The 16,322-nt window shown below is 32.4% G+C and overlaps 1 protein-coding gene across 2 annotated transcripts; it reads right to left on the bottom strand.

The window, feature by feature from the left end:
* Positions 1 to 1,691: 1,691 nt before the first annotated feature.
* On the bottom strand, positions 1,692 to 16,037 carry LOC126914154 (UDP-glycosyltransferase UGT5-like). Of its 2 annotated transcripts, XM_050717745.1 has the most exons (5): positions 15,210 to 16,037; positions 14,225 to 14,655; positions 9,699 to 9,918; positions 7,509 to 7,649; positions 1,692 to 4,109 (listed from the first exon to the last, which is right to left on the bottom strand). In XM_050717745.1, coding segments are annotated over exons 1-5 (1,413 nt in total). In that variant the 5' UTR covers positions 15,830 to 16,037; the 3' UTR covers positions 1,692 to 4,108. The 2 variants fall into 2 exon arrangements, with proteins under 2 accessions (XP_050573702.1, XP_050573701.1); XM_050717744.1 differs by lacking the exon at positions 1,692 to 4,109 and having other exon boundaries at positions 7,300 to 7,649.
* Between the last annotated feature and the right edge of the window lie 285 nt (positions 16,038 to 16,322).

Here is a 16,322-nt window from a genome sequence, read left to right as displayed (position 1 = left end):
GCATCCTTTTCCAAAAAATTAATCCGTTGATTAATCTTTGGAAAACGATGCCAAGCTAAGAACTACGCAGCAGTCCGGTTTGTATCTCCAAATGCCGCGAACAGAATTTTGGATGATCCAGACTGGGCTGCACCGTAGGTCACCGTGGGACACCGTTGGACACCGTTGGACACCGTTGGACACCGTTGGACGACGATGGACGCCGTTGGACGACGTTGGACAACGTTGGAAGACGTTGGACATCGTGGGCAACGTTGGACACCGTGGGACACCGTGGGACTTCGTGGAACATCGTGGTACATCCTGGGACATCATCGGACATCCTGGGGTATCCTGGGACATCGATAATTTTTTGAAATGATTTGTGTAGTCGTTCTATACAAAATGAATTTTATGTGGTGCATGTTTACTTTTAAGATTCTATTGATTCATGTATTCGTCACGTTAGAGATATATATTATGTGATATAATATTACTTTCAAGATTTTAAAGATCCATGTGATCAGTCTATGCGAGATAGATGGTGCGTAATGTTTGCTAAATTTTAAGTTTTAGATTTAACCATTAATCGTAATTTTCAGCCGATATAACCAACGTCTTACCTTTAATTGATCATAATATAGGTCTTATTCCTTAGTAAGGTACCTTAATAATCCTACGTACCTAAGTGAATTATTAGCGTACGCTGTGAGACGTCGCGTACCGTCGTGGGGCATCGCAGGAATATCGTGGGATGAGCGTGTTTTAGTTTTAATTAAATCTAAGATATATATATATATATATCTGCTAGGCTAAGTCCATTGTAAGCGCTGCTTGTACAGAAGCGAAAAGTTAAGGGCTCCTTTATTTAATCCTTTTAAATATGAAACTATTAAATAAAACAATTGATTTCACAGTGTTTCTAGTTTCAGTTTTTAAACTTCGCAGCAAGTTAAAGTCCTTCATACGAAAGGTTGCCAGTATGACTGTAATTTAATGTACTTTAGTTTAAGTAAGTTTTAGTTCTGAGACTTCGATTAAGTTAATTTTAAGCCTCATTGTTGGACGGTGAAGGCGGACGAGAAACAGCGAAGGACTTAATCTTTGTTTTAAGTTTTAATTTTAAACCTTAGTCCAAGTCTTAATTTTAAGTCCAAGTTATAAACATTAATATTAGAATTAATTTTTTAAGTCTTAGTTTTAAGCCTTGTTTTTATGTTTCAAGTCAGGTCAACATTACTGTCAAGTTTTAATTAGAAGTCGCGTCGTATTTGTTTCATTCCTTAGTTTTAGTTTATTTGCGAAGATTGATGTATTTAATTGATATATTTATACAGAAGAACAAGATTTTGGTGATCATTCTGCTCTTTTTGTTGATTTTTTACTATTTTCATTGGCCGTAATTTGTTTATTTGAATTATCGGGAATGTGTGTAGCGAGTTTCTGAGACAGAGTACTTATACTTGATAATATATTTTATTTATAATTTTGTATGTACAAAACATTATGTAGTTTCAATATAAACCACAACTACATTACATCGGTGACGTCGTATGTGGTACAAAAATAATATGTATCACGTCTGTTCTCACATCTCTTTTAAACAAATTGGATTTGATTTTAAGATATAGTAATTTTTAATTTTATAGAATTATTGCAATACTGTTAAAACAATGCTACAAATAGTATACAAATTTTCTTTTTCTTTTTTTGGTAATTCATAATTAAGTCATTATTAATCAACGCAGAATCTTCACTTTAACAAATCAGATTCATGATATAATAAAAACAGCTTTGTGATAACTAGAAATTTAGTTTCGCCTTTTTTAATTAATTTACATTAACAGAATCGAAATTCTTTTAGTTCCAGTGTAAAGTAGGAATATGATTTAAGATTTCAGAATATTAATAATAGCGTAATGTAACAACATAAATTCAAGATATTACAGTTAATATCATTATCTATTTTAATTGTAATAATTATAGAAACCAACGGAGACTGATTAATCTTTTACTATTTACAAAATAAGCGGCACTAATGCTGGTCATGTAAAATATGGTCATTTGGAAACTGCTAAGTTTGTTCTTTTACTAGCTCCTAGTTCGAAACCAAAAAATTGCCAGGATGAAAATGTGCGATGCGAAGTTTATTCTTTCAACTCGCGATATTGTTCGCAAATGCAACTTCATCTCGTTGCTCGGGCAGAACACAACATAAACGGTCTTTCATGGGAGTTAAATGAGTGCACGAGGCTCATTAGACAGTAACAGCTCATCCTCTTCCTGTTGTTTCTTGTTGTCATGTCACAATGAGAAAAAGATCATAGAACGAGCTAATGAGCGCAGGAGGAGCGAGCTAGACTCGTCTAGTTTCAGTAAACTGATTAGTTTGACAAAAGTAACGTTTCGTGAATTGCGCCTCAATTAACAATACCTAATTATGATCATAAAATCATAATCATAGTACTACTAAAAATCGAAATTCTGTAAGTAGGGAGCGTGTTTATGGATTGTGGTTAACCTGACAGACAAGATGAGAAGTCTTTATAATCATGTTTGGTAGTTCTTTCAACTAGGACGAGTGTGAGGTATTTTCGAAATCGTTGATTACATTAGAAAAAACTTAAATTTTTAGCTGATTTTATTTTAATTCGATTGAAGATAATCAACAATTTTATAATTCTTCCAAATCTAATGTATCTAAAATTTTTTTAATTCTGATATATTGAGAAAAATGGAAAAACTAAGTCGGTTAACGAGAAAGATAAATCATAAAGATTTGTATTTAAAGAACTATTGATACGTATCCTTCTGTACTCCTTCTACTTTAGCTTCATATTTCAAGGCAATTTCTCGCTACAATAAATTATTTCAATGCGAACTTCTTTTAGCTCTTTGGTTGCTTTTCTGTGAGTTTAGTTGGACAATTGAGGATTTTTAACGATTTATGATAGGAGTCTGTCAAAGAAAAGGAGGTCATTAAAGATGTGTAAAAATATATTATTAAGATATATAGGATATATAAAAATATCTGTTGTATTATGATATGCAGTATAATTAAACATATGATAATAAAACTTATTATCGAAGAAACAAAAATATTACACACCAATGGCAATATTCATAAGATACGTTATGTATATATATTTAGTAAAATTTAAATTCTGCGATAAAATAGTACGATGTTTCGATGAAATATAAGAATAATATCAACGATTATAAATAAAATAACAAAGAGGAAATCTATGATAATGTAAATGGACGAATTCTGAATTATTACAATCTCAAAACAAAATATACACTTTGGAACATTTAACATGTTACTTTCAACCCAAATATATCCTGTATTGTTTAAAACATTCTGTATTTTACTTTCGTGAAGTGTAACATTTTGTGAAGATATAAAAAAAGAAATAAAGATTGCAAATAAAAATTAATCTAAAAATGAATATGATCTTATTTATAAAATTTATAACACCCTTATTTATAGTGTTCAAAATTAATTAGTGTACGTAATGAATACTTCGTATATATGTACAATGTTTCCCGTAGTGCGGTGGCGTTGACAGTTTTTGTTGGCGATTTTGAACATAATCAATGCGTTCAACACCATACCCTGGGATGGGATAGTGGAGGCTTTTGAATTCTTCGAGGTGCCTCCCTATTTTGTTCGTGTCATTCAAGCCTACCTGAACGACAGGTACCTACGGAACATAGGAAGGAAGGTGACGAACACCTGTCACCATTGCGGAGAGGGCGAGGTCACGGCCCAGCACACGCTAGAGTTTTGTCCGGCATGGGAAATCACCCGCCATGTTCTGCGACTCGCAATTGGCAAGAGCTTGGGCCCCTCGTCAGTCGTAGATGCGATGCTGAGGTGTTCCTCGCGGTCCGCTCCTATTGTGAAGAAATAATGCTCCCATAGAAGCGGGCAGAGTGGGAAACGATAAGCACTTCTCACCCTTGTAAGGTCTCGCGCCGCTCTAGGTGGTCATAGGGGTCGTCACGTGGAGAAGGTTGCGGGTCCTCCTCGGACCTGCACGACGGCTCAGGGGATGACGTTGAGAGGTGTGGTCACAACGCCCAAATTTGTTCTCCGGCAGCAATTTGAAAGAAGTCCCGGAGCACTTCTTTTAAGCGTTAGATAGGGTCCATGAGGATTTCCCCAAATATACAAAAAGATATATATATGTACAATTCTCCTTATATTGCCTTGAAACTTAATACCATGTAAAATATTAATACTTTAGTTCATAGAAATATCTTTATATATTGATATTATTATGCGCATAATTATAATGAACTATATATATCTTTTAAAGTAATACAAAAGGCAACGGTATTTGTCATACAACTAGATAAAAATATATTGAGATATAAAACTTTGTTTTTAATTCCTGTTTGACAGAAAAAATATATCAAAGAAACTTTTCGTTCCGTACGGAAATAATGTTTCAAAAAACTTGCATGTCCTTTTTTAATGTAATTCTCGTACAGAGGAGTGTAAAGAATACTTTGACGTAGCAACACGTGCGCGGTTGGAATCAAGCCTGGAAAGCAGGTCAAAGCAATATGTACGTTTCATTCAAATTAATAGTATGCTCGACATTGGTCTGAACTATGTGACTGAAATTATAATATTATAATATAAATAAAATATATTCCACGATATACGTGTTCGTTGCCTGAAAATGAACAAAATAATCCTCCGAAATGTGGAAAAGATTACGTTTTATATGTTTCTACAAACGATATTCACGAACGTTGACATATCAGGAATTTAAAAGATTTCATTTACGCACATTTGATTTATTTCTGTATGAGTCATCATCCTCCAGCCACCTATACCATGGCATTTACAAAGAAACTAATTCAATTATCTTTAAACGTCACATTTTTTGAAGCATCTCTGATTAAATAATATCAAAGGGAAGAAATTTGTTAACGAACCACGTTTACGGAAACCAAGAGACCCCGTCTCGTTATAAATTCGGCTAAATTAATATGGCGCATTTATTTCGTATTCCTGGTCGCCTCGGGATTTATTCGACGGCCGGGAAGTCTAAACACTTTATTAGATTGCATTCAGAGTCGCGAAAGAGACGCGATTTCCCCCAATTTATAACTGCGCTTTTATTCTCTGAGCGGTAGATGCGCGGCTGACTTTTCCGGCTTCCTGTTTTGCTACTTCACGTTCGTGCATACATAATAAAGCACGAGTGATATAACGCTGGAATATGCAAAAGCTTCTTTTCGTCGCGTAAGATGGCACGTATAACTAATATAATGACGTTCTCCTTTCTTTGTTATGGTATTTGAAATTCTAAAGCCGCGGCTTTCGTTATATTTACTGTTTCTCCTATGCAGGTGTGAGATATTTTGTTCGACGAATGCACCAAGCGGCCTGAATTTTGGCGAATATGATCCTCTGTTGTAAATATTTGCCTCGTGCATGTTTGATCTGTATAATATTATGTGTAACATCGTCATATTACAGTAATTATACATTTACTGTATATATTTACTCAAATTACGCGTTATTACGCGTTGTATTGGATTTTAATTGAAAATATTAACTTATCACAAGACAATTTCAAGGAAAAATCATACCTTGCATTGTAATCTTCATTTCTAAACTTTACATTTAGGAAAAAAAGTTCGATCTATGATTTGAGAAAATTCCATCCGCGGCTTTTATCTGTGCCATTTATCTGAACGAATGGAACTTTGCGTTTTCTTCACAACTAGCAGGTGACACATACAGGCTTTTCTACAGATATACTTTCCTTTTTCATGAACTACATTAGCGCATAAGTTTTCTTTTTCTCTTGAAAAACTTATTCCTTGACACTCGCAGTATTTTCTACAAGTGCTGCTCAATTCTTTTTCAGAGTATCTCAGATAGATAGAGATGTATTCTTCTAAAATATTTTTGTTACATATCATAATTACCTCTAATGTTATGTTCGTTTTCATTAATATTATATTGTTCTTCTTTTTAGAATTAATTTCGAAAATCTGTCTCTCTACACTTTGATTAAATACGATAAAGTGTCCAATAATAAGGATATTATTTATTAAATTGAATTTATTAAATCGAAAAACTACAAAATTTTAAATGAAGGAATAAGATAATAAATATAGATCAACCTTTCACGCAGAAAACTTATGAAATTTGAATAGGAGCATATCAAAAATACACAGGAAGTTTCAATATTTTACAACTTGACTATTATCCTAGAAGAAATGTCTCCCTTAAACATACTTCCGTAAGTTTCTACTTTAGTCAGGCAATTTCGTAAAGCGTTCGGCCAAATATTTTATAAGTAAACGCGAGTTTCAAAGCTTTTAAAAGCATTTTCGATGCATTGTCTCAGTCCTCAGTATTGATGATATTGTAAACTGTAGTCTCTTAGGCAAAATACATTGGAAAAAGGATGGCTCGCCATAGAAATTTAACTATTTCGAATGCAAATATTTGGTTTTATTCCGTATTTGTTGCTTAATTGTTATATCAAGAAATAATGATTTTAGGGAAAACGAATCGAACTGTTGAAGCAAAAATTGTGTTTTCTATATCAGTAAGTCATCGTTGCAGCAAATGAACAATGTGTATAATACTAGTATCTATTGCTTCAAATTTCATAATACAATATAAATTGGAAATCTGTAATAAAATGTTTTCATTTGAAACTTCGTTTCCGAGAAAATCGAGTTTAACAACTTGTCAATTTACGCGAAGTTGGCTAATTCCCGATTGAATACGCGCGGACAAAATCGGCAGCTGGTTATTCCACATACATGAAAAGATAAATCTAAAATGTGGAATGCAGTTTTTTCATTTGAAATCTCGTTTTCTAGGAAATGAAATTTGAAAATTTATCGAACACACATCGTATCGGGCTAAACACGTTGAAACTCGATTTTTAAAAGAACGAAATTTCAAATGAAAAAATTATATTCCGCGTGTTCTTAATGTGTGAATTATATCTTTATTTAAGTTCCAGAATTTTTCATGAATTTTTGATTTCTCGTATAAGTTGTACGTTGCCAACTGAACGGCGGAAGTTTTTAGTACAAAGCTGCCGTACGTGGTGTAGGTTTCCAGCCAAACGGCCTCGACGTGAAAGTATTAAGAACTGTAATTTGCGTCCTGAACAACAATGTTAAATCCCTACTCGACCAGATATTCTCGCCACCACCGTTGTTGTTATAATATAAAGGTAGTATAAAAAATATTCTTATCTTTTTATATAAAAGTGTGAACAATAATATTATCATTAAAAACGAGTAACAAATGTAACAAATTGTACAAATGACTCGAATAAACATTTTTATTTAAAAAATAAATCATTCCTTAGAATCTTGCTCAAGAATAGCAATGTCATTATGATCGTTTCTTATTAATGTCTACTGACACTATTTTTCTTCGACAAAATAATAATTTAAATAATTTATAAACGATCAAAATTGTAAATATAATTGAGATTAGCATCATAGATATAACATCCAACAATAGATATTGATACCATGTTAACTCCGCAGCTGCTGTTTTTAAAGAATTTGGTCCATGACGAAGTAAATATTCTATCCAATAAACTCCTTCATCCAATGGCGGTATTGGCCGATCTTTGAACTGCGATGAAGCTTTTCGTGCCATATCCGTGTAGCTGTGAATTATATTATAATTATTTGTATCTTCCACCCCATATTCCACATAATATTAAAATTGATTAATAAAATTTTCAAATATTCAATTGCAAGATGATTCTTATTATATTTCATAATAATTTTATTAATTAAATTTTAATTATTATAGATTTATTATGGATTTATTGAATTTGTTACTTCAGTAAACATTAATTTTAATATATTCTCTAAAATATTTGAAAGCACATTCATATTTCATTAAAAATGTAAATTAATGTTAAGTATCTCAATAATGTGATAAAGAACATACACATATTTTATCAAAAATTGTTCGATAATTATTTTGTAATTAATTGAAGGATTTGTTATGTATTAAATTTGCATGACTTCTGGTTTTAGGATAATACTTTATACTATTGTTTGCAATATACAAATTCTCTGCATCAGCTGCTAACGTAGCCTTTTCTTTTACTCTGTAGCTCTACATAAAACCCTATGTTTAGCTATGAGATGCAGATTTTCTTATCGCGATTCTCTCCGCAAATTTTTTATCTTGTTTATATACGTGTGTAATATACGTATGTAAATTTCACTTGTTAACTGCTCATATATTTTTCAAAACTAATGTAATATTTTAATAACACCTTCTCTATGATAATTAAGTTCAATATTAAGACCAATGATTTGAAGCTTGTAGCTCCTCATTCTCCAATAAAAATTTTTTACGTTTAAGAAAAATGTGAAAGAATCATTATTCAAATGTGCAGTTTCTCATTTCAAGTTTACTCTGAAAACTTTCTTCAAACATTTAAAGCCCCTTTCTCGATTGAAACGAAAGCAAAATTTCATCAAATTTACAAATGTCGAGGATCGCAGCAAAGTTAATAAAGAATTGAAAACTAAATAATTTTCACATTCAGTTTTCAGAACTGACGTCTCTCATTTATTAAATGTTTACTCTACTTAAACGATTCAGTATGTCAACAAATGTTTACTCTTTCGACTCGTGTACCAGAAAAAATGATTTGCGTAATTAAAAAACAGCACGATAGTTAGAAAGTTCTCAGCATAATTAAAATTGGCAACTGGAGCATTGTTATCCTCGATTTGCACCGAACAATTTCCAATATTCTTCCAGTTTAAAACATCTCGTACAAGGCTGAAACACGTATCGTATGTAATCTAGTACACTAATTTCATTATTATACTTGATTACCTATCGCGGCAACGATTCAAGTAAACAAGCAAGTTTCGACTTTGGCTAATTAATCCTATAGACTCGTGGTACAATTTTAATAGACCGTTTTTAATAGATTTAATAGATTCACCGACTATATTCACGGTTGCGCCGATAAAATTTCAAACCGTTTAGATCTGCGATGTTCACCGACGAAGACGTTTACACTTGGGAGTAATTGTAATCGTTAACAATGATTTGTAGCGGGACAGGCGATTAATGGGGGAGGCAGCGAGGGGAGTTTGCAGTAATTAATGTACGATCGATTCGAAAATCGACGATGAAATTCAGTACGCGTGGCCCGTTTATCGGGAGGCGATTGCTATCTGCCAAATGCATACCGCCGATACAATTGTAATGCAGAAACGTTCCTCCGATGTTACCCTCATCTGTACGGGCGAGAACGTTTAACCGATGTTTACAATTTCCAGATGATGAAGAGTGTCTGTGCACCGAACACCATATGCCATCTGCGTTTCTTGGAATTTTGGTATAGTTTCTTGGAAAATGAAATTTTTGAAATTTGGAAATTTCATTGAAGAAGGAGTTACTAAAAATCTCTTCTTTATAAAAGGTATTGCTAAATATAAATATCTTCGATTATCTCGTAAGTACTATAAAATACTTAATTGAAATATTTTTTAATAGTTTGTAGAATATTTTTCAATTGTGTGCATGCAATCATAAAGGAAAATATGTTATGTCTGTAGATAGCTGATGAAGTAGAGCTAGTGGAAAAATCTCTTTGACGTTCTTTCTCTCACTTGATTCTTCGATTCGCTACCCGAACTATGAAATTTCCATTTGCACGAAGAACGAAGATTCTGATTACCTCTTGTTCACGAGCAGTTCGCTCAAAGCGTTCGATACTAGCGCGTATGAAAGTTGACGGTAATCCAGCTTCAGAGCCAACCCCTTTTTCACGAAGTAGGCCATGTTCAAGTGCTGATCTCCAAACAGGGGTATACCAAGAATCGGTACCCCGCAATAAACTGCCTCTTGAGTCCCTAGCAATCCGCCGTGTGTAATAAATAGCCGCACATTCGGGTGACCTGGTAATTTTCAAACCAATAAAGTTAAACCTTTTGTGATATTGTTTCTTTTCTTTTCTTTTTTCTTTTCTCGCGGAGTAATCCCGTGGAAATAATAAATGTTAGGTTCAGTAATAAGAACATATTGTATGGAATGATTTACACATTCTAGGGAGCTATAATGCACATAAAAGTTCGATTTTATAAATACATGTTACTTAGTAATCTGTATTCTTAAGTAACATCTTCATTCTTTCGCATTGCTAATAATTTACACCAAACGACTGTTGTAACTAGGAATAACAGAAAAAATAAAAAGAACAGGAAACTTATTCAAAAAGGCGGCTTTGATCACATAATTAAACAAATATTATTCTTCCAGTTGAATAGTTATAGTTTCACGTGTGTATATACCTACGTATATTCACAAAAAGACATAACGCCGAAGATACTTCAATTGAAACGAAAAAATATTTTAGGGAAACTTCATTTAAATACTCCGGGAGATCGCAAGACATCGATTTGAAGGAATAATGTACCAAGAAATTGAATAATGAACAATTTGTCAATAACGCTTCGAATCTCGTTTGTGCATCTAAATCAATTACTTGAACAGCGATCGTTTGCATACAAAGCGATCTGATTGCTAACAGCATACGAAATGGAACATGCAGGTAACGTATGTGGAAATTTGGATCCATCCCAAGATTTAACCTAGACCTAGCCTAAATTTAAGCCTGTCCTAATTCACACATTATTCTCCTAGTCCTATAACTTGCTCTTTATTTACGATGTACTAAACCCGTGAATTGTACAGAATTCTATAACGCTCTGAACGTGACACGTATGTCAAATCATGCGATATCGCGATATTAAATTACAGCGCTACCTCGATAAACTTTAATAATAGCTCGTATAAACAGATTTTATTCGAAACAAAATAGCCGAGCGAACTGCAACCAAAGGAAATTATGTACCGGTTATCAGTAATGTGATTTAGAAATTTTCATAGCTTAACACTCTTTTTATAAATAATAATTAAAGACAGTAAGGTGTTACAAGGTAGATTTCGTTTTTGGGGAATTGAAAATCGTGGCGAATATTTCTGGTCGTTTTTCGTTATCTACTTTCATATTCATTAAATCAAGCGAGATTTTGCAATTTATTTTACATATTGTTTTATCATGTATATATTTATTTTAGTAAAAAAAAAAACATTGTAGATATTGAATAAATATGGAACGTGATACACAGGGAAATATAAAAATGATCGATAATAAAAAGTAAAATTGAAGTTAATTTGAAAAATTATGTGGCTCACATATTATCGTACATCAGAAATGAATTTTATATGGTATAAAATATATCTAGAAATGTATCTTATTTTTCACATTCTTTAAATGTTCTATTCATTTAGTTCGTTGATGTACGATCGGAATATTATTGAAATATTTCTTATAAATTTTCATCTTTCTGTTAATAATAGCAAATATTATACAATCGCGGCTCACTATATCTATGTAACTACAATTCAAAACATTGATTTGCTCTCCTTTTGAAGGTCCACTTCTTCCGTATTGAACAAACTAATTTTCGGCAGGCAATCTCAGAGGAACGAAAGTTTCGAGTTGCTTTTTGAGGCTTGTTGCTCGACAATAGTGATGCACTTAACCTTATTTTTCAAAGTTCGAGGATTAATTTACTTCTGCATAAGGCACGCTTGCATATCTTTTTTCTAAAGCATTTTTTCTTTAATATAATCTGGAAAAATATCAAAAAAAGTGTTCTGTGTGAAAAATAAAAAATTGCTATTCATTTTATAGTATAAAAAATGTACAAGTTAAATACTTTTTTAAAAAATCTTTCTCGTTTATTGGCCATCTGTTACAAATGACCATACACAAATATTGTAATCTTAAGTTTAAACATAGTACTATAAATATCTTATTAAATGCAAATATTTTATTTTCAGGAATAAACACATATACGTATTTAGCAGTGCAGCTCTATTGATAATTAAAATATTCAATACATGAATTAGTATCCAGTCGCTTTCAAAGGTATTCGTTAATTTTTAAAAATTTATATGGCTTATAACTTTTTTCTGCTCTTTCGCTGGTTCAAAAATTCTGTTGAATAATTCAACGAACTCACATCGTATTTTCTACCATTCTGTTTTCAGTATTTTATAAAACTGATTTCTACTTTGCGTTTCCTTTTCACCTTTAGTTCGATATAAATCCCATATGTATTTTAGAATATTTAGGTCAGGGTTTCATGTATTGCAGCATTTTTAATATTTCGACAGCCAGAAAGAATAAAAAATAATGGAAAATTAATAATCGAGGAAAGAGTATTTAATGATTAGTCAAGTAGAGATACACGTGCTTTTGACTGATAACGAACTGATATCAATTTTTAGAAGTATCTATAAATTGAAAGAATCCAATTCTTCCGTATTATTTCTATGTATACTTCATGTTTTACTGAAGTATACTAAACTGTAATAAAGATCTGGGTTTCTAAGCGTTGCTTAAAAAGAAGCTTAAACAAGTTTAAAATTTTCACGAGCATAAATTGAAATATATCACTTTTCTATTAGAAGATAACAGCTATGTACTTCCTTTCGGGGATTCATCTTATTTAGTGTTTCCTTAGGACATATAAAACGACAGAGATACAGAAACTCGAGGTAGGTTAAACGCTATATAGATAGCGTTGAATATCATATTATAAAATAAACTACAATTATATCTGACTACACAAAATTATGATTATTGACAACAAATGGGACGTAGGTAGTATAGATAGATAATGCGTATAAAAGGTGCTCGATATTCGGGCAAATTGATCTATAAATTATTTAACGTTAATGCATACTTTAAATCCGTTTTATTCGATTTCGGGGTTCAATATCCGGAATCATAAATGGAGTTGTCGATTGTATGAGAGAATGTACTGTTGTCCTATTGATACGAACACAGATACATGAAACAGATTATTGATACGAACCAGTAGGTCAAGGGGAAAAATCGAAACCTTTGAATTATTTGAAATTCAACTACTCGTTGTAACTGCGGATACGTAAAACAAAAATAAATTTTTTCATTTAATTTCACGATAAAAATATAATCTTAAATGTATTCTTTTTCAACACGAAAAAAATATAAAATCAATGCGCCTAAATTATTAAACTTAAAAGTATACGTATGTGTATTTATATCTTCCAACTTCCTCGTACAAAACAGTGTTATATATTAAAAATAATATATTTTTTGATGTCACAGTAAAAATGAACATTGTCAAAAATGAATATTGTACGATAATGAATTACTGTTAGTTATTTTTACTAATCCTATTGATTAGTGACTATTATTGCTTATTATTAATTATTGATAATAAATGTAAACTATAAGAGAATGATAAACACGATATCTTATATTAAGCAATATATTGTACATTACCATTCTAATACTATCTTCTATATATTTAATGATAAGGTAATGATAATTTGGTACTAAGCTTCTACACCAATACGTCTCCTTTCTTTAAGATAATAGATTCTTTGTTAGTACAATAAACGTTGATAATTACTAAAGAAATAATTACATCCATTAATTTACATTCAATCTTTCCTCTTTTTTAAATTTATATTCCCTTTTCTCTTTCTATTTTAGGAAAAATATTTCATACGTCACTATATATAGTTATATGTAGAAAACGTGATGCGATACTTATAGGCTACAAATATATGTATCTTTGATCGGTGCACCCAACAAATATTTTAAATCGTTTTTGTTTTGTCAAAAACAACGACCCTTCGTAGAAACTTTATTCCTAGCTTTCTAACGACTAGATTTACTCTTACTAAATTTATCTTTTCATAAAAAGAATTATGTAATCAGATCTCTCTTGCGTTACAATTAACTGCTACAGTTTATATTTTCACGCCGTCTATCGCTTATTTAAGTATCATTGAAAGTACTGACTAGACTAATATTAAAATGAGTACATAGCATAAATATTACTAGAATATGTTCGTTGTCTAGAATTTTACTACATACTTTTACTCCAACATAACATACTTCTTTCTACATACTTTTTTCTTGCAACATAACATACCTCTGTTCAGTCGATCAACATTTTGCTCATAAATGTACAGATCGAAAACCCGAACCAAGAACATGAGAAAGTTACGGAACCTTCGACACGGAAAGTAGCAAAAACCACGCATAAAAGCATTCGCAGGTTTTTTATGGCCACCATAGGATAATATTCTCTCGATGCTTAAACTTTCCGGTACTAGTAAAGAAGAATATATACGTACACAATATGGAGAGCTGGGGCGCCCATTCGATGCACTTAACGTTCTTGGGCAGCGTGGGCATTTTCCCTCCGGTGCACTTCCATAGTATTTGCTGCGGTACTTGCTCGAATGCTCTGTAAAAAGCTGCTAACGCCTGCTCCGACATGGTGGACGAGTCTATTTGCGATCCTAGACTAAAGTAAATAACACCGTTTTTGCTGTGCGAGTCAAGAAAATTCTGAAGATCTTCCGGCAACGATGGTGGACTTGATGACAGTATGTGAATACCACCCAGTTCCTTGAATCCTGGCGCCAAGGCTCGCGAAGTGCTAACTGCTGCATGTCCGTTTGTTAATACCAATGATATTCTCGATCTTAGAGTGTCAAAGTCGGGCAGATCGTCACCGAAATGTCTTTTGGCAATTTCGTAACCTGGCTTATCTGATAAGTATCTGTAACAGAATTAAAAGTGTCGAGTATTGACACGACGGATTCCACGTAAAGTAGGTACTCGCTTAAGGTATTGAATTAGAAAATCTGGAAGTACTTTGTTTAACGTTCTAGCACGAACAGCATTGGTTATTTCGATTAGAAGATTTATGAAACTTGTTACTCTTTACTCCGTCTAAATAATTACTTATTGCATAAATAAAACTACGGTTGCAATATTACAAAGAATTCGTAAAAACAAGTGTACAAAATACTATGTTTCATTGAAAGAAGATCATCCATTGGAAGACGACCATGCATACAAGTTTTTAATACACAATACACAAAATTATACTTATTATGTTAAATTCTTGAAGACAAACGAAGCTTATAAATGTCTCATTTCAATTAGTTCAATACTATGTATCATCTCTAAATATAATGATCTAGTTTAACATAATTCAACTGCTGATTTCTATGTATTTATGGGAAATTTGAAGGTGCAAATGAATTTGTATAATATTTCATAATGATTCTACAAAAGTAAACACGATACAGTAGTATTAGTTTGCTTCACCTGTATGCAAATTTGGTGACTAGAAAATCCACAAAGTTAATGGATCTCTCAAAGAAATTCATCTGATCCGTTAAATCGTTTATCCAGCACGGGATATAGCTAGGGATTTCAGGATTCCTCATAATCTCGTTCGTCCATGGTAGAATAACGCTGCTGGTAGCTCCAACTGCAATCGGTATGTTCAAAGTATGAACGATACCAAGAAAACAATCAGTGGCAAAAAGCTCGATAATGCAAACGTCAAACTTTTCCTTCGATCGCAGAAGCTTCTTCAGCGCCGGATGATTCAGCACAGAATCGCATGATGGTGCACCACGATTAAGCACCGCCCTAAGTACTTCCCATTTAGATGCTTTAAAAGAGTTTGGCACTGTCTTGGTGCCAACCAAACTTGGTAGACTTGAACTTATATCAATATCTGTAAAATTAGGCAAAGGCGTTTTCTGAGGGAAAAAGTTCACTGACACCACCTGATGACCATTTTCAGCAAGTTTCTTCAATAATGGCTCGAACACGATGTAGTGACTTTTTGCTTGATGCGGAAATAACACCAAGATTCTTGCACCATTAATACTGAATATTACACAACTAATCACTGTTAGTAGAAACTGGAAATTCATTACGACGGCAAATGTCAAACTTTGACTTTAGTGTACAAGAAGAAAGAAATTATTCTCAAAAACTACACATGGGGATAAGGTTGAACATTACGGTTACTGTGAGGATAGAAGGTCGAACGATACGAATGGAATGGCCAAGAAACAATAATGACGAAACGATAAATGCTCGGTGTCGATATGGAACAAACTGTGACAGTGTAGTTAGTCAAGGTTGTTTCCATATCTACTCACATTTATTATCTTTTTATCGTTGACATGATACAAATTTATGTATACGTGAGATTTCTATTTAGGAAGTTGTTTACATGTTTACTGTTACGAATTTTTTATTTGGACAATCTTGCGTAAGAAATTTTTAAATTAAATTTCCACAATTCCATAATAATAGGATGTATGAAAAAGATTAGAAACACTTGAAATATTGATATATAATATCATATTGGAGAGAAATAATTAAAAAATTTGTTATTCAGTTTAATTTCATTTCACGTTA

Source organism: Bombus affinis, chromosome 3 (genome assembly GCF_024516045.1).
Source record: "Bombus affinis isolate iyBomAffi1 chromosome 3, iyBomAffi1.2, whole genome shotgun sequence".
Classification (NCBI taxonomy): Eukaryota; Metazoa; Arthropoda; class Insecta; order Hymenoptera; family Apidae; genus Bombus; species Bombus affinis.
This window is presented reverse-complemented; position numbering and strand designations above follow the sequence as displayed.

Coding starts and splice junctions, on each gene's coding strand:
- LOC126914154 (XM_050717744.1), bottom strand. CDS start 15,829: ATGAATTTCCAGTTTCTACTAACAGTGATTAGTTGTGTAATATTCAGT. Junction 14,656..15,209: donor GTCACCAAATTTGCATACAG/GTGAAGCAAACT, acceptor ATTCTGTTACAG/ATACTTATCAGATAAGCCAG. Junction 7,650..9,698: donor GAACTGCTCGTGAACAAGAG/GTAATCAGAATC, acceptor TATAATTCACAG/CTACACGGATATGGCACGAA.